Source organism: Schistocerca gregaria, chromosome 5 (genome assembly GCF_023897955.1).
Source record: "Schistocerca gregaria isolate iqSchGreg1 chromosome 5, iqSchGreg1.2, whole genome shotgun sequence".
NCBI classification, from domain to species: domain Eukaryota; kingdom Metazoa; phylum Arthropoda; class Insecta; order Orthoptera; family Acrididae; genus Schistocerca; species Schistocerca gregaria.
The window spans coordinates 557,692,434-557,713,088 of record NC_064924.1 but is presented as its reverse complement, the minus strand read 5'-3'; the positions used below and the strand labels follow the sequence as shown (position 1 = coordinate 557,713,088).

Below are 20,655 nucleotides of genomic sequence, written 5' to 3'. Positions count from 1 at the left end.
TACCAATTAAAAACTCAGTGGGCATATCTTCTTGACAGTCTGCCTAATAAATCAGCAAACTGCAGTGTGTAGGCATGTGACATGTTCTTATTGTCTTGTGGGACTCTAGGCTGAGCCATGAAGCTGTGGTCACTCTGATATAAGTTTACAGTGGGGGATACTGAGTCGCAGATAGGCACAACAAAAAGACTCTCACAATTAAAGCTTTTTGGCATTAAGACTTTTGTCAACAAGACACACACACACACACACACACACACACACACACACACACACACACACTACTGCAGTCTCAGGCAACTGAAACCACACTTATAGTGAGCCTATTGTGACAAAGGCCTTAATGGCCAAAAGCTTGTGAGAGTATTTTTGTGGTGCCTGTCTGCATTTCAGCATCTTCACTATATGTTGAGTAGCAACTTTCCTTCTCATAATATTGTTACATTCCATCCTGGATTTTCCTTTGTTTGACTCTGATCTACATGTAATACAGTATTTTGCAGTTGGCACAAAATACCCTACCCTTCTTCCCACAACTTGACACTTTGTCCTCAATTTATACATGGAAAACATCTGTTATTACTTTTAAATATCTGTTTTCATTCAGTGACGTCAGTAATTTCATCACATTCTTGGACCCAGTGGACTTGTTCTTCACAAAAGTTAGAAAATGGACCAGTAATTTTTGTTTCCCTTGGGTAACGTGTGTTTCTGATCAGTGCGAACATGAAGGGCTGCAGCCTTGAGAGTGTAAGTCAACGTTTTATTGTCATAGTGGACCTTCTGTGAAGTAAGTGCTGCGTCCATTTCCGGCCCTGTAAATTCCTTCAACTGAATTGTGTCACCTTCTGTATGACCAGTTGCCTTGACACGAATAAGCCATTGTCAGCAGATATCATTAGGAAATGATCAATGGAACACGTAATTAACTAACTTAAAAAGTTCTGTGGATTTTTGGTGCTAGTATACAACCATAAGCATCTACACCTTTGCTGAGTGCTCACAAAGCTTGGATATGGTCATTGAAATTGATAAATTTAGAATTAAGTGAGTCTGCATTTGGATAGTGTATTAATTTAATAGATTTTGAATAATCCAGGTGAGCGTGTATAATTCTGTTTTTATCGCCATAGTGTGCTGTAAGAGAGTCTTGGTTTCTTCACATGTGTCAGAGAACTCAGCGAAACCATCAACTATAAATTCTGTGGCTCCACTTCTAAGTAGCAATGCAAAAATATGTGTTTATGAATGGTGGATACCGTGGGATCATGATTGATTAATTGCTGGAACTGTTCCCAAAAAGGAGCTGAAGTCTCGACATCTCTAGAAAATATCCCAAGTTCTTTAGTGGGCAGTCTGATATTAGGTGGTGGAATAACTGAAGTGATGGTTTTAGCAGGTTTTCTTATTATTGATGGTGGTGTGAGTTATGGAATTCATCTGTTTCCCTTCTATCCCCTGTGACTTGCATAATAGCACACTTGGCTGAATCTAAATAGTCGTCACATTTTGACATATCAGCAGCATAACCAGCATCATCAGTATGATCATGTATTTTGTTATCAAGACCTGTTAGTGTGCACAGTAGTTCCTGTGATTGATCTTTAGAATATTCCTAATCTTCAGTGGGGGTTGTGTCTTTAAATTTGTTCATTTTGTTCAAAATGCATGTAATATTAGCGCCTCGTTCTCACCTGTGCTCTTTTCAGGTGCTGTCACTGATTGTTGCTATCAGTGTTTCCAGTATCAGACATCATGAAGTGGCTGCAGTTGTCCAAGTGGGCTGTCGTAGCTTGTAATTTCATAAACAACTAACGGATGGCAGGACCAGGCATAAAACAATTTACAAGTCAAGTGTAAAATCCGACAGTCCATTAAAGTGCCAAACAGTCACCTGCAGTAGCAGTACAGAGCACAATAATGGAACCAATTGGATTTGAAAATGGCACTATAAAATGTGTAGCACAATAATTCAGTTGACCTTTGCATGCGGGTGGTTGTCGCTGGAAGTATTTGTTGGCTAGCGTGACATATCACTGCAGTCAGCCCCTTAAGGTGTTTGGCACATGAAGTGACTTCAAAAAATCGTGGTGTAATGGCAGCAGTCATAGAAATCTTCCTCGGTTTCGGCATCAGTTTTTATGTCATGAATGACATTAGTAAGCAGTGATTTTCAATCCGACATAACAGTTTATTTACCAGTTACACAACATACATCTTCAAAATGAGCATTTCTGATTTAGAAATATAAATGTCTTTGAATATATGTATCCAATATGTGCTATTATAAGTAGATACATTGGTAGTCCAAGTAAGTTGCTGCCATCCGTAGATCGAAGCAGCTGGTTGGGTAAGTTAGCAGCCTTTGCTACATGGTCTAACAATCCTACCACAACAAAGGTCAAAATTTTAATAAAAATTGTGGTGTTGCTCACGCTACTAAATACTGCATTTTTGGGCAACATCAGTCATATTATGTGGCAGGTGTCATTAGAGCTCAGTTAATAGTCATTTCATGTAATAATGAAAAAACTAGGCACTCATCTTTTTGTGTTTCCCATGCTGGTCTCGTGTTATTATGGTTCAGTCATTGAAAATCTAGGTGGTTATAATTCCAAGCTCGGATGCAAAGAGGCCTAGGTTTTATTCTGCTATATCCAAAAGTTTTCTAGATGCGCTTCACAAACCATTCTTGGAGATTAAACCTTTCAAAGTTAGCACAATAGTGATGTTAAAAAAATAATCAGCACTCCGAATTTAAGTTACACTTTTAATTGCTTTTATTGCAATATCACATAACACACAAAACATCACTTCATAATACAAAACATACTTGAAAACATCTTCCTCACAGTCACTGTTAAAGTTCACATTTTATAAGTGGACCACAATACACCTCTTTCCCAACATGACGTCCAACACTTGGACTCTCTCAAGGTCCGACTCTCTAACAAGTTAACAATCAACTAACTATCGCTTACGTGCCCAGAAATCCGAGTTACAAGTACATCAAAGATCATAGTGACAAAAGAAAGAATACACATAAGAATAATATCATTGCAGTATAAACATATTGATGTATCAAAAATGAAATCAAATCTGAATGTTGTCTCAGAAATATGTTAAGTAGTTGACAGAAACACAGTAGAATATTGCTGGTATCGAGAGGTTCATATGAGGTGCCGTAATGGTTACATAATTCAAGTACCATTACAATGGGACACAGTAGCTTCTTCAGGTCTTCTCACAGTGGTGCAGCCTAGCAAGTTGCATGTTTCTGAAAGAATATCATGTTTCTCCTCTCCTTCCTCCTCCATCCCCTTTCTCAATTATTTGGTATCTGATATTCAAGAAAGCCAAAATCATTGTAATTCCTGAGAATGATTCATATCATTACAGTTTTAATTATGTAACCGAAAAGTTACCCAGACTTCAAAATTTTATAAATATGGATGAAATGCCAATAATTCAAAACACTCTTGTATTAACAAATTTATAAAAAAGAGTGTATTAGTGAAAAAGTTCTTGATATTGAAGGTATCAGTGGAACCGAAAGGTGTTCAGTATGCAGCAACAAAATTTTTTGATCATTTGCCTAATAGCATAAAATGTCAGGAAAGTAACAAAGTAAATTTTTAAACTAAAATCGTTTCTCCTAGACCACTCCTATTTCATTAATTAATTTTTATTTAAAAATTTGTAGCCCATAGAAAAAAAAAACGTGTTTGTAAGTGTAGCTGCATGAGTAGGACTAAAAAAATTATATGTTCGTTAATGTTAATGCTAAGGATGTATATGTGTTGTGTAAACTGACTCATTCCACATAATTTCAACAAAAAAATTGTTCAGTAATAAGGTAAACGGGGTGAGGTTAAAGCCTAAGAGTGCCATGTTTCATCCCACATCTTGCACTGAATTTTTCATAGGTTTGTAGCAGAAATTTTGTGTGTTTGTTTTGACAGAGCCCTTCCCAACCCCAAAATTTCCCTCATTATTTTATGCACCTTTTCTGCATTATTATCACTATCATTATTAATGCTAACAATAATAATATCTGTTGAGATAGCAGCTCATTTCTCAATGTTTTTCAGAAACGCTGTGTTGACTTCTATAGAAATGAAAGTGACTTTATAAATTTCTCGGAAAGTTACAGAGGAAACATTAGCTACCTTGATAAGCTCAAGGTAAGTATATAAGCATCTGATTGTAAGTCCAGTATAAAGTTATTATCTTTTCATGAATAATGTATTAATTTTTGATTCCAGACAACATTATCATCAAAATTCCCACGTGATCAAAGTGATGGCATCCTTTGGAGTTTCATTTGTGACCTTGTGTGCCCTGGGGGAGGAGGAGCTACAGAAAATGGTCTTAGTTTTCTGAATAAATTATTTGGCAGCCCAGAAATTCAAAATAGTAGTCCTGTCCCCTTGGATAAAGTGAACCTCCTAGTTCCCAGCATTCCAATGGCATCCTCGGCTAAATCATCACCTGTTAATTTGGCAGGTGGGAATATGATGATGAGTGCGGACATTGCTGCTGCATTATTTGGAAGCGGAAAGTTTCCATCGCCTACATCTCTCATGGGTTTATCTGCAGAAGCTAGTAGGTCTTTAATTGGATCAAGTGGTATTAGCAACATGTTTATGCCACCTTTGGGTTTTAAAATGGATAATATTAGTTTATTGAAACCTCTTACAAACACAGTTTCTAATCCAGTGGCAAGTACTTCAAAAGCTTCCAGTCCTGTAGCTTCCAGTCCTGTTTCAGATACTAGAAGTGCATCACCAGCAAAGACACCACAGACTGAACCTGTAAATCTGACAGCTGCAGAAAGTACTGAAAAAAATTCTACAATGATAAACATGGAAACAACATGAAACTCCATGTTTTAATTTTAATGTTGTAGTTATTATAGTATTTTAAAACTGTAATTTATATTTAACATTTTCTAAGCAGTTCACTTTCCTGAGTGACAATTTTCTATTTTGTTGATGTGTGATGAGGGATATAGAATATGGACCATTTTGGAATAGTGCCAGTAATGTCTGTGCATTATGTACAGGCGGGATAATATGACTGGAAACATTTGTTTGATTTTTGTATTATTGGAATACACTTACTTTCATTGAAGCAACAGAAATTTCTGTGCAAACATTTCTGGTTAAGGAGTTCTTCATGTCTCAGAATCTCCTTTATGGGATTGTGTGGATAAACTGTGTTTATTTTAGAATTACTGGTAGGAGTCAGCCAGCAAAAATGACCACCTGAGTATTACAGATATGTTAAAACAGGGCTGAGAATTGAGCACAGTCCCTTGTGCTTTACAGGCAGTGCTCTTTCTTGTGGAATCAAAGCACTTGACACACAACATCTCAGTAAGTCAGTATGATACTGTGTCTCTCCTTTCTCACCATGTCCGTATTGTCCTCGTTTCCTTTTACTGCCATTGACAACGAGAAACATTTTACTGCAACAAATGTACAGTGATATTTTTATTATACAGTGCCTTTTAAGTTCATGTTGTGTAATACATATGTGATAAAACTGAATGGCTGATGTAAGTTTTGAAAGGCATTATGAGGGAAAAATATGAATTTACTTATGTAGGTTATGTAATAGTGACATTAATGTCATGGGGTTCTTAAAAATTTTGTCTTCATTGTTGTAAATAAAAAATTCTTTGCTCTGAATAGGATATTGAAACTGGTGATGTAATATTTATAGTGGGTCAGTATTGGTAAGTGTCTTATTTTGATTTTCTGAGCTGTAAAATCATATGTACTCTCTGATGCATTTGATGATTTACCAGTAACAAAGTGATGGACAGTACAGGATGAATCTATCCCAGCTAGGTGGAAAAGTTGCTGTTATAGATCTTCTGGCTCTGTACACTAAATTGTGCATGGCTTAATTTTACCTGAGCTTTTTTAGAAAAGTTGAGTGTGTCCTGAGATGCTACAAGTGTTATTGTGTAAAGTTAATGCTGATCCCTTTGAGTAGATATGATGTTGCTATAATTTTTGAAACATTGGACCTGGCTTTATACTTTTTGGTGTATGTTGTTTTTCAGGCGTTGGAAAATCTAGGATGGAATGTAACAATATTATTTTTTCATAATTTTCATAATATTGTTATCTCAGACATCGTCTCATCTCTGTACTTAGCAGCAGACTTGTTCTGCTATATTCTAGAAACAGTGGAAATATCCATTGTAACTGAAGTAATCTCCTACTTCTTAACAACATTGTACCATTTTAGACTTGTATTATTTAGTCTCGTACTATTAAACACAATTTTTCCTGCCTGTGATCAAAACCTTAAATTAGTTGCTTTGTGAATTTACATAATGTAGTCTTCTGCTCTTTTCCTTTGCTTTATGCTACTTATACCTCACATAATTAGTTCTGACAATAGTAAGAAAACTTAAAGTAATATATCCTCCAATATTAAGCACTTGTAAAGGTGTGGGATGAGTATAAGACATCTTGAAGTGTGGGAAGTTTAGCACATCACTTAAAATATGCCAACATTACTTGGAAAACTGTGAATGAATAAAAAGATGCACATCCAAAATATTAAAAATCATACAGTTACTGAGACACATAGATAACAGCAATTGACAAGTCTGTTGTAAATAGACCTGGATAAATTAGTGCAAGGTAGCAAAGAAAATTAAATGATAATTCAACATATTACAGAAATAAGTTTCATTTACATAACAGGCCCATTTGTGGGATACCATTGGTTAAGGTATAGGTTGCATTACTAAAATCACAAATTTAACAGTTTCTTTAAATAAAATTTTATCAGGGATATATTAACTATTACAGAAAAAATCCTTTTATATGTTAAACGGGAGAGGGAGGGGGCACCTATAGGGAACACAATCATTCTTTATATCCCCCTTTAGCATGAATAACAGCCTCCACACTGAAGAAATGTGGGGCATCTCATAAGTCTTGCTAGACACAACTCTTAAGCATGTGAAGAATGGCAGGACATTTTGTTCTGGCAACAGTTAGGATGTTCTCCGAGTGACGTGAAAGCCAGTGGTCATTTCTCCTGTTGATTTTTGCATCTACCATGAAATCTTCTTGGAAAAGAGTCTGATTTGCTCCACTTCATTAATTTCCAATGAACACAGAAGGAAACTGCAGCCCCATCAGTCTTGAAAAACACGTCTTTACTTTCAGTGTTTGGGGTTTATTTTGAATGTCCTCATTGACAATTCTACTTGTTGTTGGTCCATTTACACCATTAACGATTGCCAGTGATCACAATAAATGCCTGGGATTCTCTAAAATCTGCATTTGACCTGTTTCAAAAACTGCCAGAGTTCTCACAGTGTAGACTTTCAAATGGCGCTCCCTTGCCGGTACACAGAAATATTTGTTTAAGTGATGGCGAGGCAGATATTTTGTAGCAATATTGTGAATGGTGTCTTTCCATTAATTATACCTGCGGCTGAGAGACCAATTTAAAGGCCTTTGGCAATCGAGCTTGCCCCCCCTCCCCCTTTTTTTTATTTTTTTTAAGGAGAAAAGAAAAGAGATTATTACTGGTTACTAAAACCAGTTGGTGACCTCTGGTGGAAGCAGGGTAGGATGTTTAAATTTGTCCAAATTTTGGTCATGCACCCTGCAGAAGTCAGAAATGTGAGTTCAAGGATTACGTGCTAGAAGCTAAAACATATAACAATAACTGTGGCAACATCATCTGAGGAATAAGCTGTAACACAAATAATAGCTTGAAAAAATGAAAGTTGGTGTACAACAGTATTAATGTGAAATAATGACAGTGTTGTCCTAAGTTAGCATTGCCTGTATGGGTGCATCCTTTTTCAGCAGACACCACTCGGATCTTTGTATGTATGAGGAAGAAACACAATGGAGTATAAGTACAATTACATGAGCAGTATTAGAAAGAAGGAAATTTTGGAGCTCGAAAAGGCTGTTACACACATTATTTTTGCCACTTTAGTTGAAGATTAACATTTACTTTCTCTCAAAAGCAATTGTTTTGTTTTTAAATCTATAACATATCCATATGCTTATGTGAATGCATGAAATATTTGTTTGAATAGATTTCTTTATAATGTAAGTGGCAGCAGAAAGTTTTTCCTTTCATGTGCCAAAAATAGCTGATTAGTGGTGACAGTGAGCATTTTGATTTTTTTCCCTCCTTCCACTTGCACATGTCAGCTTACTGGATGTTTTAGGTAGCTGAACTATGATGCCCACACCTAGTTATCACACTACAAATGTAAAACTAACAAAAGTAGAGACTGAACAAGATGATTTCAGGAGTCGAGTTACTGGACTGAGGAGTGTGGTTTAAATCGCTGCATTCCATCATGACCTCAATGTTCAGATAATAAGTTGGTGAATTTCAACTGTCCTGTAGTATGTGAGAATTTGTCAATTTCCAGTTGAACATTAAAATTGTTTTCTAGGTATCGTTCTTGTATAGGTGTTTTCTCTTGTCAGAGTGAAAATTGTGTGAACTGTCTCATTTAAGTTGCTACAAGTAAACAACAGGCTGGGGATGGCTATACAATATGATATATGAACCCGTTGCTTTCTTGATATGGCTTACAAAAATTCTCTTTTGCCCATCTTGCTTTCTCTGGCTGGTTCATTCCATTGCTGCAGAACAAAACTAATTCTTCCTTTTATTCTGTATGTCAGTGTCTGTCTGTTCATTGTATTAGGGAAGTTGTGAAGAAAAGTGACTAAGGATAATCATATTTGAAAACGGAAGTAAACAAATATTTTTCTTGTAAGTGACACTTTATTGTGTTGAATGATATCCAGCAAATAAATGGGTTTCTTTTGCTTTGAGTTTTTCTCTTTTTTTCTACAGACTATCACTGGTAGAAATGCAAGTTACTCAGTAATTCACATGCAGTATCAAAAGTATTTATCATGATCACCTTTCCTTGGGAGACTTAAGTAGTTATCAGATTGTTGGTCCACTGATATAGTTTTTTATTGTGGCTGTGTGAGCTTTTATAAATTTCTTCATTGTTCTATAATATGATGGTTCTGGGGATTGTGAGCAAAAGGATTGTCAGCGTATCATCTGTTCAAAACAATTATTGAGGTTTAAGAATTAATTTGAATGTAAAATTTGCCACAGAACTGTTTATTTACCATTTATGTTGAAAAATGGCAGAAACTGTTAAAATAAATATGCATTTCTCAGGTTTGTGTGGATGATTTTACGGAACTTCAAAATTTTTACAGACCGTACTACATCCATGCTGTGGTACTTCACACACTGAATGAGGATCAGTTAATTTAACTCTCATCACTCTCACCGTAGTCAGAACATTATTTAGATTTTTGAGCCTATTTAATAAACCCACATATCTTATCTCTGGATCTTCAGCCAATGTTTATTAACAATTTTTCTGACATTATGTCATCATGAGTGGGTGGAATTGTTTGAAGTTCACCCTCCGTTTGTGGTGGCTGACAAGAGTTGAACCCTCTTCCGTAGATTTATGTGCCTGTTGTGAAAATGTGTGAGGGCTCATCTCTGGTGATTACTGATGTGGCCAGAAAAATTGTTGAAATAACATTGGTCAGAATTTTGAGACAGAAGCCAAGAGGCATCAATAAGTGACCATGAAAGCCTCAACAGTTTTGTACAAATCAGCTGTTAAGATATTTTTCTAAGTAAGCACACCTGATTAAATCTCATATGATCATGATGTCTTATTTCTTCAGTATCTTAATGGAGGAGTTAGCATATAATCTTCTGACGGTCAACATGTTTTTGTCTGGTTACGTTTATGATACTGTTTGGTATTTGCTTGTGTGCTACCTTATAAGGGGCTGTTTGCATATAATTTTGAAAATGTAATTGTTTTAATACCTACATAAAATATTTTGCTATTTTTTCATCTTTCCTTCTCAATTTTTCTTAATGACCCACTGTGTTACCATTTTTAAAAAATCTGGGAAGCAAGTGTGTCTGTAATAATATTTGTTATGATCAGTTCATTGAAAGTTTTTGCCATGTAAAATGTCAGGTGCTGTTAGCATACTGTATCAAATATTTCACAGCTGCTGTTATTTTGTCATTATACTTTACTGCAATACTGTCCTGAAAGTTTGCTTTGTCTTCAACATAATTGGCAGGGCAAACGTGAAGTAATTATGAAACAAAATACTTGACATTGTATTGGTTTCAAGAGAAAATTCCTGTTGTGTGTGCTTGTCAATTCAATTAGAAATGCAAGATCTCATATCCACTGAGAATCCTCAAACTCTTTTACCACCTCCTCACCTTTATATTTTTATTTTTTTTTAATGTCCGTGAATAGTGTTATGTCTTCACAGTAAAAACTGACATACATGCTTGAAATGACAAAGCGTTTTATTGAAACAAAAGAATGTGCACAAAATGACCAACAGGGTGCTTCATATGTTACAAAAGCAGTAATTAACATAACAGTTGGTTTTTAGCAAATATAGTATTCATTATAACAAATGATCGACATGTTGGTTGTCTTCATCAGCAATACCTGTATTTGAGGGACAATGTTGTGAACAACACTGCACATCCTATCTTTAGGTAGGTTAGAAATTTCTGTTAGATCTTGTCTTTTAGCGTCCCTAATGAGGTCAGGTGATCACGATAGCCTTGCGACTTCCAGTTAACTAATCACACAGGCTGAAGTCTGGGAACCTGGAACTGGTGGTTCATCATGCAATCTTCATCAAATTGTGTGCCCAAGAAATCTTTCAGGTGTGTAGCAATGTGGGTTGGTGTGCCATATTGCATGGAAGTCGTGCCTTCCAGCAGGTATTTATCAGCCAGGCTAGGGATGGTGCAATTTCATAACGTATTGGTGTACCTTGCACCTGTCATGCTGATAGTTTGAAAAGTAGCACCCTGCATTTCCATGAAGGAAAAGGGTCCAATCACAATTGATGTAAGTCCACCCCACACGGCAACTTTCTCATCATCCTGTGGGGTTTCCACAACGGTTCTAGGAATTTTGGTTGCCCAAATTATGCAGTTATGGGTGTTTTTGTGCAGCATCACTGATGTTTTGATGTCCAGTGCCATCTGTTCGGCGGGTTTTGCCCTCATGTTTGGCTTCAATAAAACCCCATGTTATTTCTGGCATGTGTGTCAGATGAATTTTAAAATGTCAATGTACTTTTGGGTTACCCAGTAGATTGAAAAGTAACACCTCAACTGAGCCAGCATACTTCAGAAAAAATAAGGAACCTTGTCATATTCACAGTCAAAATCTTCCAGGACAGGTGAAAACTGCTGATGATGCCCCCAACTGTGGGTTCCGAGTATATTTTATGGTTTACTTCTATACATTTTGTTAGCTCATTAACATGATGTAGAATGCAGTGTATTGCTGGTATTTCCTGCTGTATACTGATTTATTTCAACTTCTTTCAAAAGTGACAGCACCAAACTTGTGACAAATCATTGCAGCAGCTCCATCCGTTACAGTTGATGAAAATTTTTACCTATAAATCTCATGCTTATTGATTATGTTTTCTAAGCAAGAAAATTGTCATTAGCTGTCATTATGTCTTGCATTGGAACCAAATGAGCAAATTCTCCTTCACATTGAATTCAGCATCATCATCATCACTAATTTTGCCCCAAATTAAAAAAAAAACTCATTATTCTTTTCTTTCAGCTACACTTCCACATTATTCACCAATTATTCAGTATGTCAGCAAGTCACGTCCTTTTGAAGAGGAAGTTTTTTGGAAAGGGGAACTTCCACCAGGAATAAAATTATTGTGGCAGTTACAAAGCATTGCTTCACAGATGCAAGGATACATTACTTTCACTATCTTGAGAGCTACGTGATAACTCAGTTTTGTTGCTGCACTATTGTGCACTACATGATTTTCTTCCTTGTAGTACGTCACCGGGAAGAGTTAGAAGTCCAGGAAAGACACACATGATGTGTAATCAGTAATAGTAATAATTTTAAAAATTATTCTTACCTCTTTCTCTCTGTTCTGTCTTATCCGAGAAGTTTGGCTTTCCTTTTTGTACTATTCAAATTGATGACAATGTTCTCATGAAACAGCTGGAAATGTCATTTTACAGTAATTATACTTATTCAACACCTATAATTTGATATAAAATTGAGTGTCGATTTGTTTATCAATAAAAAAAGTAATTTTCTTCCTAATGTGAGTTGAAGCATAAGGATTCATTAAGATTTTCAGTTTGAGCATCTTAACTGCAGCCATTTTCTTCTCACTAATTTTCTCTTGTTACTACAAATAAGACCTCAGCATAGACAATTATGTCACAAAAAGTCAGTAAGTAATGTTGCCGTGTGTGTGTTGGTTTGAAAAGATAGTTGCAAGAATGGATAGGAAGCTAGGGAGGCTTGTGGCTGGCAAAATAGTGGAGGGAGGTACAGGGAAGAACTAAGAGTTACTCGTGCCCACAGAGTCACTTTTGTCCATCCCTGGTGTAGATGATGAAATACTTGTGTCTCGCTTGTGATCACGAAATTGTGATGCAGGTTGCAATCAAATACCTCACCTTTGTTTGCTCTGTGTGTGATGTTTGTGTGCAGAAGCTGAATTTTATTGGAAGACCTTATTCTCTCATTCTATAAGGATTCTCTATAACATGAAAAAAAGTACAGAAGAAAAGCAATAAACAATTATTGTCACTGTCTGCTGGAAAGAGAGAGAGAGAGAGAGAGAGAGAGAGAGAGAGAGAATGTATGTGTGTGTGCTGTTGGGTTATTCTGATAGAAGTGAAAAAATTTTGTATAGCACATAATTATATAACTGTATATGAGGATAGATTGCTACTCACCAGAGAGAAGAGACTGCAGACTGGCACATAGGATAGGACGACCAAGTCAAATGAAGGTATTTGTAACAGAAAGAAAGATGCTATTTTACTTCACTTAAATTTCTGAATTGATAAGGAGAATTAGCTTTATTTGTGTCTTGAATATGACTCATTAAGTATCAGTGGTGGCCAGCAGATCTTTCATAATTATTGGTTTTGTTACACTGCCTTTATTTTGTTTGTAGTAGCATATTTCACCGAACTTTAGCCAGATAGAAAATTAAAAAAAAAAAAATGCTACTTGAATTAGTATTGTCTGGTGGTTTTTCACATCACCATTTACTAAATTTATGATAAAACATTTAATAAGATAGATCACTACTCGGAACAGCAAAAGAGGCAAACTTATCAGGGTGCATCACTGAGTCTGAGAGTGTCCACTAGCTGTTTGCCGGAGGCCTCTGTCTGAAAGCTACCTAGTTATTATCAATTTCTGTTCATCTGTATGCTGTTCAAAGTGGCTTCTAATCAGTGAGTCTGTGGTCTGTCGTATAGCCTGGATTTTCCATTGAAAATAATGGTCCAAGTTGAGCTTAGGAAGTAGTCCAAGAATTCTTCCCAGAAATTTACTGAATTATAAAATTGTAAACTATTTTCTGAATGAAACATGCCATCTAATTTAATTATTCTATTTGTGTAATAAAGTCTCACTTTTTAAAGTTTATTGTATTTCATAATGTGTTGAATAATGGTATAAATTATGTTGAAGGGTTCTTCCTTTCTTAATTTGAGGAACTTCTGATTTTGAAAACTGATTATGTTTAAATATTAAAGTCATGAAACTTCATTTACTGTCTTATATTTTTGCTTCGGAAATTTGTTCAGTTTTCTGTTAAATATTGTAAATGCCTCATTGTATAAATTGTGTTTGTCTGTGGAATGTTTGCAATTGCTTGTATCATTAATTTTTTTAAAAAAAAATGTGGTTGTAATGTAGGAGGAAAAATGGTGCCATTTTTGGAAAGAACAACAGCTGGATGAAATTACTACACTTTTTAAAAGATGTATTTCACAGTTGTGTGCACATTTCATTTTGGTTGCTACACCTTTCATATTGTGGTATCAAGTCATTTCATTTTATGTGTTGTATTCAATCAGCAATTTTTGGAGACCGAAACTGTCCACCAAGTTGATGTGCCATGTCTAACACACCAATCGACAGCTGCATTCAGTATGCATAAACCATCTGAAGTAAACTTATTTCTGTTTGTTGTTTTTTATTTTATCAGTCCTGTGAATATTACTGTTATATGAAGGACATCTTTCATGACAGTTTTAGTGGTTGTGACTATGAAAATATGCTGTGTCCATCATTATCCTGATAATAATCATACATTTATGTTTTTATCATTTTTCCTGTTGCAGTGTTACATTTTATACAGTTTTGTATTTGCTGTAATAAAAGTAATGTGTTTTGTAAGATTCTTTAAAAAAAGGTACATGTTATCTGCCTTCTTCTTTTGACAACCCTAATGAACATTCAAGTAGTTGGATCAAACAGGTAATGCCATATTAAAATATTTTCATGATTTATATTGTAATTCTGAAATATGTTAGCAACACTTCCATGTATCAGACTGAGTGCATTCAAAACTGGTCATTAAAGACTGTGACACACTACTTTGGCTTCTGCAGTGCCCCAGATTTCTTTCAAATAGTTATTGTATCCTGATCATATTTACATAAGTACACTATTAACCATATTATACCCAAACCCGGTAACTGGTGTAAGCTGATGTGATTAGTAATGTGTGTACACACCATTTGCTGTCAATTATGATCATCAATAATGTGGTGGATGCACATATTAAAATGCCATTGTTGCCCAAGAGGTGAGTCAGTTATTATATTATTACAGTGAGAACTGTTACATGGCTAGTACAACGTGATGTATGATAGTAAACGGTAACATTTCTGTAATCATGTATAGCTTACACTGAACCACAAGAAAACTGAAGTGTTTGTAAAGAAAATAATATATTGTTTAACTGCTTGCAACCAAGTCAAGCCACAGACAAGCATTGACTAAAAATCTAAGTTATTTATGTAAGCTGACAAAAGTTCTGGCTTTCAAAGTTTACATCCTAAAAGATTTGTATTACCACAGGTGAACAGTAATTACTTGCATGATAAATTTGTTCTCTTCCCTGTACTTGTCAAGTCAAGGAAAGTTTGGACTTTGTTGTTGACAAGAAATTGGTCAAACAATAGCAGTGAAGTTTGTTGGAGCCGAGTGTCAAAAGACAAAAGATATCAAAGCTGTGCTGGATACAACATGCACAAAGATGAGTGCTGAATGAATATTATGTGAGAATTGTTATTGATAGCTAGAATTTGGTAGTATTATATGCTAGGTCTGTTAAGTGTTTCTGTTTTATGTCAATGTTTTGCCCACATATCTAAACTCAGTCAGCAATGTAAGGAAAAGATAGATTGCTACTTACTGTTAAGATGACACATTAAGTTGCAGACAGGCATAATTTAAAGACATACATTTGCTTTTGGGCACAGTCTTCATCAGAAAAAGAAGAGAAACTCACACATTCATTCAGTCAAGCAAGCACACCACATGCACACGACTGTCCCATATCTGCAGCTTGGTCACTAATATGTAGGAGTCTTTTAATTCTACCTGTCTGCAACTTAACATGTTGTGTTAACGGTAAGTAGCAATCTATTTCTTCCTTGTATTGTTAAAGTTTCATTTTGTGGATTATACATCTATATTAATCTTTAAATAAGAAAGCAGAAGGAATTCCTGCCTAAATCACACAGCATATAAAGTGGTTCAAAGTAAATGGATTACCTCTGAACTTATATCTTAAACCCCTGTAGTACAGCTCAGGATCAATATTCAAAACCCAGGAAATAACTTTAGTCACAAAAATGAAGACACAACAAAAGTTACGTATTTACATTCCTAGAATTAAATAGAGATTAAACTAGAGTACACTTGTTAATTATCTTACACTTGTTAATTCTCTTGTAAGTATATGATTAGATTAGATTTACTTTCATTCCAATTGATCTGTAGTGAGAAGGTCCTCCAGGATGTAGAACATGTCAGAAAAACAACAATACATGAAAAATATTTAAAACTAAAACAAATACGCTAATGTACCATTCCACAGGTCCCAAGTGGAATGATTGTCATTTTTTAATGAACACTTTATGAAAAAGTCATTTTACCAATACTAGTGCACTGAGTTTAAAATAAAAAAGTTTTTTATTTATTTATAAGGTAATACATGTGTAATACAACTACTATAATACTTATTTACAATGAACACATTACTGCACTGAAATGGTGCAGAAGTTATATTGTACTTATATACACACACACACACACACACACACAAATCAGTTGGTTTTACTGAGATATGCATCAATGGAGTAGAAGGAGTTGGCCATCAATAAATCTTTTAGGCTTCTCTTAGACTGAATTTCATTGGTTGTTAAGCTTTTTATTGCTGCTGGCAAGTTATTAATAATGTGTGTTCCTGAGTAATGCACACCTTTTTGTACAAGACTAAGTGACTTTAAATCCTTGTGAAGATTATTCCTATTTCTAGTATTGATTCCATGAATTGAGCTGTTGGTTTGAAAAAAAAAGTGATATATTTTTAATGACAAATTTCATTAGGGAATAAATATATTGGGAAGCAAGAGTTAGTATCCCTGGTTCCCTAAACAGGCTTCTGCAGGATGTTCTTGAGTTCACACCACATATCACTCTTACTGCACGTTTTTGTGTCCAGAAAACTTTAGCTTGGCTTGATGAATTACCCCAAAAAATAATCCCATATGACATTATAGAATGAAAGTAAGCATAGTATGGCAGCTTTTTCATTTTTATATCCCCTATGTCTGACACAATTCACATTGCAAATAGAGATTTGTTAAGACGCTTCAACAGTTCTGTGGTGTGCTCCTCCCAGTTGAATTTATTATCAAGCTGTAATCCCAAGACTTTAACACTGTCTACTTTTTCTATCTGCTTGTCAGCGTATGTTAAGCATATACTCGTGGGACACCCCTTACAAGTTCTGAACTGCATGTAGTGTGTTTTTCCAGAGTTTAGTGACAAAGAATTGGCTAGGAACCAGTGATTAATGTCCACAAATATTTTATTAGCTGATTTTTCTACGACTACACTTTACTTGCTATTTATTGCAATGTTTGTATCATTGGCTTTGAATTTGCAATACAGATACAGCACTATTGACATGGCCACACACAATACAACGTACCATCGTTATTATGATTTAGTTACATACTGAAGCTAAGCCGCTGAAAAGAATAAACATGCGTACTGCACATCAGCGATAATAATGTTTTCACTTTAATTAAAAAAACAGCATGTATATCAGTTATTGAAAAATCGTGATTTGCACACAGCTGTATTGTCACTTTGCTAAACAACCAATTTTAGTCATAAACAGACCATCCTCAGGTATAATACAAGGTGTGAGACAATGCTGAGCTACCTGGCAATGTTGTGTCCTTCTACTTGTGTAGACCAGTATGTTCATCCATTCCCGATGCTCAGTCCCAAGTTTCAGCTGTTTACAGCCATCACACGATTTTTGAGAGCGTCATCAGTAAAGTTGTGTTTTTGTTGTGTGTAACCAAAAATGGAACAACAGAATTTAGAGCAACATTATGCCATCAAGTTTTGTGTTAAACTTGGTAAACCAATGAGTGAGACCTTTGAAAAGCTGAAACAAGTATATGGGGAACTTTCATTATCAAGAGCACAAGTTTTTCACTGGCAGAGTGAGGAGTGGGACTCTGATTCGTCTTGACTGAAAAAAGCTTGAGTGAGCAAATTAAAGATCAAAACAATACTGATTTGCTTTTTTGACAGTAGCAGTATCATGCATAAAGAATTTTTTTCCTTCAACACAAATTATCATCCACGAAGATGTCCTTGAAAGGCATAGGAATTGAGTGAGATTGGACATTGCAGACAAGTGGATGCTGCTTCATGACAATGCCCCATATTACACGGTCTCTTCCATCATGGAGTTTTTTACTTCAAAAGGCATTCTTGATATTCCCCATCGTGCTGGTTCACCTTACCTCATTCATTATTACTTTTTTCTTTTCTTGAAACTGAAAAATGCCATAAAAGGATGTCATTTTGGGATTCGGGAGAAAATGTTAGAGGCCATACCAGCTGAAGCCTTTCAGCACTGCTGCCAAGACTGGAAACACTCACTGTGCCAGTCTACAGCTTTGAAGAGGACAATATTGTTGTCTGAAAACAAAATAAAATCTTTGGTAAATAAAAATTAGTCTCATTGCTTTTCTCACACACCTCATATCACAGACTACAGCTCTTAACTGGCATCATGTCATAAATCAACAAATTAATCCAACTATAAACTTGGAGCACTTATAGCATACAATAGATCTTTGGTGAAGCTATTGGCAAGATTACTAATCTTGCGTCTGTGATTGAAACTGGATGTTTAATAAAGTGACAATATAGCTGTGTTTAAAGCATGATTTTTCCCCAGAATTTATAGAAGCTATAAATCATTTCCTCCTCAGAATAATATACATCAATTATGAGGGACGTCTTTCGTAATGTAATATTTTGCTTTGCTGCCAAATGCAGCAAGTTCTTTTTGTCGAGAAGTAAATGAAAGCTTCTTTTTTCCATTTGTCAGCACATGTTTAATTAAAAAAAAAAAGACCTTGTTCCTGTTCAGCCTGGCACTTCATTTAGCAAATCATTTCATAACAAACAATAGCTTTTCTAGGCAAAAATCAGGTAATGAATTCAGAAACTGATTGTAAGTGGGTTCTCAACAGATAACTTAATTGTGAGAATTTGTTCTGACATCTCCTTAAACGCAAAGTATGTAAGGAGAAATTGTTCAACCTCAAAGAAGTAAGCAATAGATGGCATTCAAATGTACTAAACTGTTGTGGAGAATAAAAGAACAAGCATGTATGTTCTGTGTTTCACTTGGTGTGGATATATCTTATCAATTTGATGTATATGTAGAGTCCAACACGTACAACCAGAGCAGCACAAGTGCTGTATAGTAGTCTCCACACAATACAGATAACTGATCAATGTGTGTACAGTCTCAGAATTTTAGAGTGGGAACAATGCAATTGTATAGTGAAGTACAGTAGGATTTAATTTATGAAACCAGTTGAAATTACATATTACTGTAACCGATCACATTTATATTATACTTTCTGCTATGTGTTTCAGAGTATTATACTCCCATCATCAGGTGGAGTTATATCAAATAATAAGACATTGATGTGTTGTATGACTTTGGTTAACTTGGTTTTCAGCAAAATACAACTGGGAAAGGAGCCTGTGATCGTTGAAAGACAGTACCGCTACCCAAAAAGTGTTCCGTATAAATCATCTATGTCTTATTTATTGACATAAATATAGTGTACAGCGTGCTCCATGGCTTTGTATCCCATGCAAATAGATGTGAAACAGTGTTGGTTCTTTCCAGTGACCACATGCAGTATTAGTGGGCAATAAAAAACATGTGACTGCTTCGTCTGTTCTGTATCGATTCAAGTGGTGATACCGATTTCAGGTGCCACTCCATAGGATGAGTGGTGAAGTGATGGGCTAGTGGGGTCCAGTGACAAACTGGTCGTCAAGAGAAATATTTTATTAGACTTCAATTACACATCACACCATTGACAATGTGAAGCAGTCATGCCTCACTTCATCATGACAAGCAGGTGATGGCTAGCAGGCAGCTGTCCTCCAGCCTCACAAATAGCTATGTGCATCAGTGCCCTGCGTTTCTGATGCCTGGCCGAGCAGTGGCCAGTGGGCTGAGGCCCTGATGTCAACAGTGCATTTCTTTTTCGTGCTGCATTCTGCTGTCGAGTGCCTGCACCGAGGCAGCTGAGGCCCAGCTCGCGTCTGCCGATGAGACGAGGGAAGACTTGCACACGGTACGTGACCTGCTACCCTCTGGCAGGAGTGTGGCAGCAGCTGGTCAGTAGTGCAGCAGGTCAATGGCCCAACCCAGTCTCTAACCCTTGGCTTTAGGTGGGGTGCTGTCATCTCATTGTCTAGTGTGGCATTGATGTCGTGGTGGTGCTGGTGGACTCTCAACAGTCACAGCTGTTTGTGTGCCACCAGGGCAAATTTGTTGCACTAATACCCAGCCCCTCATCACTTAGCTCATAAGATAGTTCTTGCCCTGTTGTGGTGACCCTGTTCTGCCCATTCCGGATATTACCACTGTGCAGTGTAGGTTTTGATGAGCACAGCTAGCCCGTCATGCAGTCGTTTTGTGTAAATGTTGCTATACATGGTGTGTTACTGCACTGCATATATGAGCCAGTGGTAGCTAATGCACTGATTCATGGCAGCTTTCATTCAAAGTCATACTAGAAACTAGGTATCGCCACTATTAGTCATACAAGTGAGAAATAGCATGCTACACAAGTGCAGCATGTCATTCTAAATCTCACTGGAAATAAGTATTTCAGGTATTACAATATCGTGAATGAGCCACGCATGTGTCTGTAAATAGCTTATGTATCATATTAAACTACAGCCAGCTACAATGAAGTTGGTGGTGCTACTCTGAAAAACAGTGCACATTTGTCTGTGATATATCCACTGTGGCGTTCACCACTGTTTACAGTTATAATTGACTGTCATGAAGATGAATCATAACTTGTTACAGCAACTTGAAGACATACTTTGCATGTCTAGTGCAACAGGGTGTAGTATGGGGGAAGGCGAATAAATGTACAGGGAAATGTCAGTTTGAAAGTTCC

At 36.1% G+C, this 20,655-nt stretch overlaps 1 protein-coding gene across 2 annotated transcripts in view; it reads left to right on the top strand.

The window, feature by feature from the left end:
• The window catches only part of LOC126272112 (MPN domain-containing protein), a 158,212-nt gene extending 143,722 nt beyond the window's left edge, over positions 1 to 14,490 (top strand). For both annotated transcript variants that reach the window (XM_049974707.1, XM_049974708.1), the window contains 2 exons: positions 4,092 to 4,184; positions 4,266 to 14,490. In XM_049974707.1, the coding sequence (XP_049830664.1) occupies positions 4,092 to 4,184; positions 4,266 to 4,880 (708 nt within the window). In that variant the 3' untranslated portion in view covers positions 4,881 to 14,490. The remainder of the gene's footprint in view (positions 1 to 4,091; positions 4,185 to 4,265) is intronic.
• The last annotated feature ends 6,165 nt before the right edge of the window (positions 14,491 to 20,655 follow it).